At 36.2% G+C, this 9,122-nt stretch overlaps 1 protein-coding gene across 1 annotated transcript in view; it reads right to left on the reverse strand.

Moving 5' to 3' along the window:
• Positions 1 to 666: 666 nt before the first annotated feature.
• LOC108781176 (myotubularin-related protein 4) overlaps positions 667 to 9,122 on the reverse strand; it is an 11,953-nt gene continuing 3,497 nt past the window's right edge. The window contains exons 6-15 of the mRNA XM_018549091.1: positions 7,203 to 7,393; positions 6,904 to 7,099; positions 6,584 to 6,769; positions 5,759 to 5,923; positions 5,414 to 5,664; positions 5,117 to 5,350; positions 4,751 to 5,039; positions 3,093 to 3,194; positions 2,826 to 3,010; positions 667 to 1,664 (exon numbers count right to left, since the gene is read on the reverse strand). Coding sequence (XP_018404593.1) covers positions 1,322 to 1,664; positions 2,826 to 3,010; positions 3,093 to 3,194; positions 4,751 to 5,039; positions 5,117 to 5,350; positions 5,414 to 5,664; positions 5,759 to 5,923; positions 6,584 to 6,769; positions 6,904 to 7,099; positions 7,203 to 7,393 — 2,142 coding nt within the window. The 3' untranslated portion in view covers positions 667 to 1,321. The remainder of the gene's footprint in view (positions 1,665 to 2,825; positions 3,011 to 3,092; positions 3,195 to 4,750; positions 5,040 to 5,116; positions 5,351 to 5,413; positions 5,665 to 5,758; positions 5,924 to 6,583; positions 6,770 to 6,903; positions 7,100 to 7,202; positions 7,394 to 9,122) is intronic.

Raw genomic sequence — 9,122 nt, forward strand, 5'->3', positions numbered from 1 at the left:
AGTTTACTCCATATAATATATGGTTTACTCTCCTGGTTCTAGTCTTCTTGCTTGATATATATCGGCATTGCGTGAAGTTATCTGCGCTTGACTCCTAATGCCATTTTCTTTCCAATTTAACTTTTTGTTTTAATTACTACTTATTATAAAATATTTCGTTGAATCTATTTCGAGAAATTTATACCTTTATGATAACAGGATGACTAGTTAATTTGTTTAGTTTTGATTTATGATGACATTTATAAGAATGCAAAATAATTATGGTAACTGATATTTAATGCTGCCAATATCATCCATAAAATTTCAAAGTTAACAAACAATTTGAAACAATTTATTATTCGTGCTAAAAAGTGTAGTGAAGTTGACGGAGGAATTTTTGAGCATCTTTTGTAAAGCATTGAATAGAATAACGAACATAACATTTATTGCAATTCGTGTCTTCTTACTTCAATATTTTGTAATCCGGTCCGAAACCGTTCCGAATTGAACATATGTTTATTAAATATTTTCGACTTATTCTGAAGCCATGTAACAGTTTTGTATGGAGAGACATTCGGTATATAATCTTTTATATAATGAACTTAATTTTGAGCACACTAATACCCTCATGGATTCTTAACGATTTCAGTATCTTCTCAATACAATAATAAATGTTTTCCATACAAATAGATTTAATAAAAGGGATTAATATAGAGAATAAAATATAGATATACATATATACTCTAGATGTACGTGAATCTGATCGATACAAGACGCTTGCAATGAGATAATGACATTTAATATCCCAGTTCTCATACATCGACGTCGATATAAGAAATATGATTTTATTCGTTTTGTTCGATCCAATTGTTAATTAGCAAACAACCGCTCTTCTCGTGATCAATTGACAATTAATTAGCATTTCGCTTGATAGTGTAGTCTTCTACAAAGTCAGATGTTGATCACAGCCTATCCGAGATTTTGCCACTCATCATCCCCTCGTCATATTAACATAAGATACCTAGATAAACTCGATCCCTTCTATTTCTTACAAAAGAAATAGAATTTTATTCTCTGGGGATCTTAGTCTCGAGAGCTATTCTCAAGATATATACAATTCGTATACTGATTTTATCATCTTTCTTCATATCATCTATACACTTGTTCGTACAAATTATTAATCTAGCAATAAATATATTAGATTCCTTAGAATAAGCTAGTTGCATTAGTCCATGTGCTATATGTATGCAATATAAATGATGAATACGATAAGCGCATCATATAGATTAATCACATTTCTTCATATTATTTTCCTTCTTCTGCTTGATTTTTATTCTTCTTTTTAGTTTACAGTGGCCGCTGCGATGGATGGTTGCGTTTTCTGATGTGTTGCTTGCAATAAGTTGTCACAGCAGGAATCCTTTGTTGTAGTGGGTGGTAATTTTCTCGATCTTTGACATGTCGCCGGTTGTTGTAAAGTCGCTGTTTCAAAAGAGTCTGCCTCATTTTCTGTTTTGATATTTTGTTGTCGGGTATTGCACTGACAGGAATTTGTATGATGATGATGATGATGATGCAGCCGTGCGTAGCAGTCGCTACATACTCTTACAGGATTGTAGAGCTGTTCACTAGGCAAGGGAGTAGAATTCTCGGAGCAATCGGCACAGAAAATCTTCCCACAACATCTATGTACAAAAATAAGTTTAAGAATTACATAATTAAAAAACAATATGATATTAATTTAGACCGATATAAAAATAAATCTAATTAAATAAAAACATTCTTACATTCCGTCAAAAAGAACTTAGTACATAACTACTAAAATTTAAAAAATTTTGAATCAAACGTTATATGTCCGGCGGTATGAAAGGCGGTATCGCCACGAGCAATTTGAGCCAAAAAAAATTTTAATCGGTCAAGCCGTTCTGGAGATACAAGCGGTCAAAAAGTGGTGATTTTAATAAAAAAAAATTAAGAAAATCTCCTTTTTCTTCTTCTCTGTCCGCACTTAAGGCCGTATTAAAACTTTCCCCTCTCACCTTTCACTCATACCTTCACCATCTTCAACCGACCGCAACCCCTCCCCTCCCCCTCCCCCGCCACCCCTCTCTTTCACCGTATTTCACTCTCTTTCGTTATATAATATTTTAAAATCATTTTTTTATAGATTTGTAATATATTTGTACTTTAAAAAGTAAGTAATATCTGAAAAAACCATATCATAAAAATAAAATGTTCAAGCCATGTTCAAAAAAGGATACTCAAAAATTTAAATCTTTTTTGTATAATAATAATATATTATCATGAAAAGTAACTGATATATTATTAATAAAGGTGCCAGTACAAAGTGAACATATATAAAGTGTATGCAACTTTCGGCCGATTTTCAAACCGCCTCCGCCTTCCGCTATCCCCCTCATCTCACCGCCCCGTGCGCAGATCAAATTTTGCTCGAGCATCGTGCGGTATTTGGACCGCGAGATGAGGGGGACAGCGAAAGGCGGAGGCAATTCGAAAATCGGCCGAAAGTTGCATACACTTTATGTATGTTCGCTTTGTACTGGCACCTTTATTAATAATATATCAATTACTTTTCATGGTAATATATTATTATTAGATAAAAAGGTTTTTAAATTTTTTAGTATCCTTTTTTGAACATGGCTTGAACCTTTTATTTTTATGATATGATTTTTTCGGATTGAAATTATATGTACGTCGGCTCGCATTTTGAGCCAAAATATTTTCTTTACTAAATATAAAAACTTTTTTTATTAAAATGCTTTCTTTTCATTACATATGTGTCTATTATTACCAGCGTTTACTGTTCTGTTGTGCAAAATGCGTACCTGCAGTGATGTTTACGTCTACCAAGCCAGAACTCTGTGTTACATCCCATACACCGAGTCACAGCATGATCGGGCACCCATAAAGTAGGAGCTGGACCTAATTCCTCCACAGCTTCCCAGGACATATCCGACGGTAATGATTCCCCATGTTCACCAGCGCTACCCACCGAATCAGGTAATGAACCCTATAAGTCATCACATATTTTTTGTTGTATCATTACATACATAACATACAGAAAGAACTGTCACTCAAAGAACTTTACTTACGATGTCATCTATACGATCGATATCTGCATTATGATTGCAAACTTGTTTGATTAGTGCCAATCTTGTTGTATGCAATTCCTTTCTCAAGGCTTCCTCCTTAAGCTAAAAAAATAATTAAAAGGTAAATATCTAGAAAAGGGGAGCCTCCCCCCGATGATCTTGACCTTGACATATGTTGACCCTGAGTAACCTCCCGCAGGTTTTAGGTGGCGGTCACTGTCCGTTAAGGCTCCTGAATACTCAGCCAAGAACTCCGTGTTGATGAGTAGCGACACCGAATCAGTCGGTGGCTAGCAAAACTGGTAGTACGCTACTGGTTATACACACAATTGCAAGCTCATGTCCGTGTGCTCATTTTCGGGTAGAAGGGGAGCACACAGACATGGGTTCATGCTTGTGTGTGTATATAGCGCCTCGCCATGACTAAAATTTATTATTCGAACTTTGAGATTCAGACTCAATCTGTGATTGTTTAATAGTTTTTCCTATGGTAAGCGCTTTGAGTCTAAAATTAATCGTGTCAAAAATAAATTTTAAAGGGTAGTCATTATCTAAAAACGTCCTAATAATAAAACACAAGTTCTTGACATGAAACTTAGGGTGCGACAATAAAAACGCTCTGTCTAAGCACCCCTTTTGGTAAATATATAGATTAGGTTAGCCACCCCCGATGATCTTGACCTTGACATATGTTGTCAAGGTCATGACCCTGAGTAACCTCCCGCAGGTTTTAGGTGGCGGTCACTGTCCGTTAAAAAGTTATTAACAAAAAAAGTATCAAAATTAACGTACCATTTCTCGGAAATTATACATATTAACGTATCATTTCTGCCATATATGTATTATAACAAGTACTATTTTACATCTCCTTCTGTTTAGAAACGTTAAACTTTCCACGCGAAGTAACTCTCACCTCCCCCAACCCCCTGCGAAGGGGCACGTCGTGTGCCCCTTCGCAGTGTTGCTATGATTGTACTGTCGGGGCAGACTTCTGTCGACGGTGTGGGTGCGGGGGGGGTGGCCGAAGGCCACCTCCTTGCACCCGCCCGTGTGTGTGTGTGTGTGTGAAATATCAAGTAATAGACTCATAATTGTACTATAACGAATGGCACGCACGCACGCACGCACGCACGCACGCACGCACGCACACACACACGGGCGGGTGCAAGGGAGTGGCTGAAGGCCACCCACACCGTCATAGAGGTCTGCCCCGACAGTACTATCATAGCAACAGTACAATCGTAGAAGTCGTGTGCCCCTTCGCAGGGGGTTGGGGGAGGTGAGAGTTACTTCGCGTGGAAAGTTTAACGTTTCTGAACGGAAGGAGATGTAAAATAGTACTTGTTATAATACATATATGGCAGAAATGATACGTTAATTTTGAAACTTTTTTTATTAATAACTTTTAAACGGACAGCGACCACCACCTAAAACCTGCGGGAAGTCACTCAGGGTCATGACCTTGACAACATATGTCAAGATCAAGATCATCGGGGGGGGGGGCTCCCCTTTTCTAGATATTTACCAATTAAAAGTTAAATAATTATTTAAAAAATCATTAAAAAATAGAGGATTGTCTCCTCTATGTATAATATACTGTCAGAGATACTTTCAAACAATATTTCGAAAATGTACGAGACATTTACTGCTTCAAATACCTTATGTTCTACGATAATTTGTTGTACTCGCATTTGAACATCACAACATATAACAGGAAGCCCATCAACATCGTCCAACCAATCAGGATTATCTAGCACAACATCTTGATGAGTTGGAGAAGCTGGACATATGCTACTCGGAGTTCTTGATATCAATGGAGCGCTGGTATCACTTATATCACTACCCTCATTATGATTACGATTGCACGAAGAACAAACAACTTGTGCAGTAGTAGTGCCGGTTTCAATCCATGGTGAAACAATATCGTGCGATGAATTTACCTGTTGCCTATAAATTTTAATAAATTTTACAATTGCTTAAAAGTTTATGAGCATTGTTAAGATATAAAAAAAATATGTAGTTACTCTTCCTTCTCTTCTTTCACCACTGGAACAACGGAATCATTGTTGGGTATCAAAGTATCAGTGGAACTATCTACTGAAGGATTGGCAGGCGAATTATTGGATTTTTGATTAATGATATCTCGTTTTGTCCTGATTTCAATCTCTGATAGATTTTCATTCACGGTTTCATTCTTGTTATCGTATTTCACACTCTTTTTATCCATCTCAGTCTCAAGTGCTAAAGAATCAAATTTCCTGCAATGTAAAAAATTTATGAATATGTCTATTTATCGCATAAATTTATCGTTTATCACATACTTTTCAATAGAAATACTCGGATCGCTGCGTCTTCTGTGCAGATACGCCGCATGATCAGGAGCATGCATAAGATCGCCATATGATCTCGTTTTTGTCATTTGTCCCTGTGGCTCCTCATTCTCGCCACCTTCGATGTCTATTACTGTCATTCTTTGTTTATCGTCTCTCATACCAAGTAACGATTCCATAGAACCTAAATACACTTCAGACCATAGAACAAGATCACGTACATTACAACTCGGCCATAATACCTAAATTAACATAAACAATAGTATAAAAATCACAATTGTTGAAAATTTTTTGTCATTATGTTAAATTATATCAATCATATATTTTGCGACGTACTTGATTCTTCAACGGCGAATATAGATGATTCACGAACGCAGTCGAATTGAGAAAACGCCAAACTGAAAACGTACGTTCGCGTAGTCTTAATTGTAGCCTCTCTTGCCTGGTATTACACAGGAATGTACCGAACAATTGGGAATACGTATGTTGAGCCAATTTCACCTGAAATAGAATATTATGAAATAGGAATATTACAAGAATATTACACTTAGAAATAATTTCTTTGATAATACATATCTTCTCTGATGATATGTCTGTGCGCGCGCGCGCGTGTGTGTATGTATGTACATATATATATATACATGCATATACGTATGTATGCATGTACACGCACCGGCAGAAATGCTGTCCCTCGGCGTTCGACGCGCGGCGCTACACACTCGTACCGAAAGCACACGTAACGTGTTACTGGGAGCGCGGAGGCGTGGATTTACAATATTAAAAATTTTTATGCATAATTACAATATTTTGTGTGTAATAAAAGTATTATTATGAATATTGACAAGCGAAAGACACCGGAGTATCTCACTCGTACTAGTAACAAATGTGTGAGACAGCGAAAGGACACCGCGAGCAGGCATCCACGTCCAATTACGCTTTCTCTCTCGATCGTGCGCCTTACGCTAAGGATAGAATATCGGAGCGCGCCCCACTACTTTCTCCCTCCGCGCTCCACGCCTCCTCCGCGCTCCCAGTAACACGTACGTGTGCGCTCGGTACGAGTGTGTAGCGCCGCGCGCCGAGGGACAGCATTTCTGCCGGTGCGTGTACACACACGCACATGCACACATATTATATTTATACATATTTATATATATTTACTAGATACGCTGACGACATTTGAAAGCTACATTGAAATTGCAGGATTAACTGATGGACACAGTCGAGCCATTGAAGAAATACTGGACAACGCTCGTTAGGATCGTCGCAACCGATTGTTTGACCACATCGATCCGCGAACTTATGTCCAAAGTCTAACCATTCTCTCTCGACTAAAACTTGAAATCCCTAGAATAAAACAATAATATAAAATCAGAGTATCATAAAACTATATCTGGAGACACGGTAGTGTCGCGCTAAGCCAGGCGTAAACGTTAACAATATTATTTAATTACATATTATCCTTAAAAAAAAGTGTATACCTCCATAGTACGATAATATGGATCAAGTAGTATCTGGGCTAACGCGACAATTTGAGGAGTTCTATCCCAGCCATCGCTACAGTGCACTAATACTGGTCGACCATCTCTCTCTATTGCAGACGCTACAGTAACTGCTGCCCGTAATAAACCCGACATATGCTGCAACCATCGCGTTCCTTCCAGCAAACTTAACCAACTATAAAAATAATTAGGTTAATAAAAAGTGTAGTTACTCAACAAATTAAAATAATTAAGATTTTTAATAAACGGCATATAACTTTGACAATCTAAGAACTCACTTTAGTTGATCTGCGTCCGATGCACAAAGCTGTCGTACGGCATGAAAGCTCTTCCGTATTGAATGAATATTTGGTAAATTCATAAATTGTATGTCGCAGCTAGGATAATATTCAGGACACTCGCAACCACCGCCACGTGCCCGATTTGCTACGGCGGTTGTGTAAGATCTGGCATCGACAATTAAAACTTTCTATAAAGCGGAATATTATTTATGTAAAACATGAAACTAATTGTATGCCTAAACTATATATTAAGTGTGCAAATTAGTTCGGTCCGTTTTTTGTGTTCAAAAATGCATTTATTTCAAAACAAAATGAATAAACAGATTGATTAAAGTATTGTCCATCGCTGGTTACTACTTTTTTCCCATGTCTCAGGCAATTTCGAATTCCATCTCGAAAAAATGACTAGTCTTTGGAGGCGATCATCTTTTGGAAAACGGACCGAACTAATTTGTACTCCTAATATATAAATGTTAACTGATCATAATTAATAGTTTTTATTGTGTTCTGAGAGAGATAAGATCTAAAATAAATGATATATGTAAATGATATATGTAAAAGCTTTAACAAGAAATTTATAATTTTTTCGTGCTACGAACTGCGATTGGACCACTGTGCATCGTATTGGTCGCGATGCTGGCACTGTCAGTATTATCGTAGTCAATGTGACAAGATTCTACAATCTTGTTTTCAAGACTCGATTAGGCTTTACACTTTCTATGATTTTTAAATCATACGAGTCAATTATTATTATCTTTCATTATATTTATATCGCGCGGCCTGAAAAATGCGCTTTAATTACTTATTTAAAATATTAAGAACAACGTGAAGAATATCACTACGTCGACTAGCCAACAGAGGTCTATAGTTACTCATGCCATTTCTCGCAAGTGCTGAATTACATGAGTATTTGTTTATATAGAACTTCTTTCTAACATCTTCCCAGGCGTCTAAGGTAGGCTCCCACTACATTACCTTACTGATGAGTTAAGTAGTGGAAGCCGGGACGAAACGCCAACTTGTGATATTCTTCGCAATCTTATTTTTCACAGATTTTAAATTATTACTTTAATATTAAATTTTAATATATGTCTTTCAACATATTATTAAGATCTAATAAGATGCTATAAGCATCAAAAATTGGTTAGATTGATTCTCAATTTAACTAACAATAAGTGATATTACTGCGGTAGTGAATATGTATGCGTCAATGCTGAAAATCTATGAGCGTCGCGGGGGGGACTACATACGCAGTATATAAATTCACATAATATAATAAACATTAACATCTTGTTTTCAAGACTCGATTAGGCTTTACACTTTCTATGATTTTTAAATCATATGAGTCAATTATTATTATCTTTCATTATATTTCCTTTTGTATTTAATTTTTCATTTAAAATAATTTCTTAATAACAAGATTTACGTTTCTTGTAGCGACAAAAAATCATTTCTTTTTTGCACTATGCTGAAGTAAAAATGACTTGTTACATGCTAGCACACATATTTGATAGTATATAAAAAATATACTGAAAACTCGAAACTTTTGCTTGATTTATGGATCATTAAATAGCTTCGAATATTGATCAATTATCATAAAATTTATTTTCATTAGAAGGATACTGAATTATACATTTATTAATACAGAATAATAAAAAAGCAAGTTCACAATATATCAGGCGACGCGGTAGCGTCTCCGGCCATGTTCAAAAACTGTGAGAGAAGGAAGCTACAAGTCCATTTTTGGGAGGTGCATAACTATTAAAATATAAAAAATTTTGAATCAAACGTTATATGTCCTGAAAGGCGGCATCACCACGAGTAATTTGAGCCAAAAAAATTTTAAATCGGTCAAGCCGTTCTGGAGATATAAGCGGTCAAAAAGTGGTGATTTTAATGAAAAATTAAGAAACGTCT

The sequence above is a fragment of the Cyphomyrmex costatus genome, unplaced genomic scaffold (assembly GCF_001594065.2).
Source record: "Cyphomyrmex costatus isolate MS0001 unplaced genomic scaffold, Ccosl1.0 scaffold777, whole genome shotgun sequence".
In the NCBI taxonomy this organism is placed as follows: domain Eukaryota; kingdom Metazoa; phylum Arthropoda; class Insecta; order Hymenoptera; family Formicidae; genus Cyphomyrmex; species Cyphomyrmex costatus.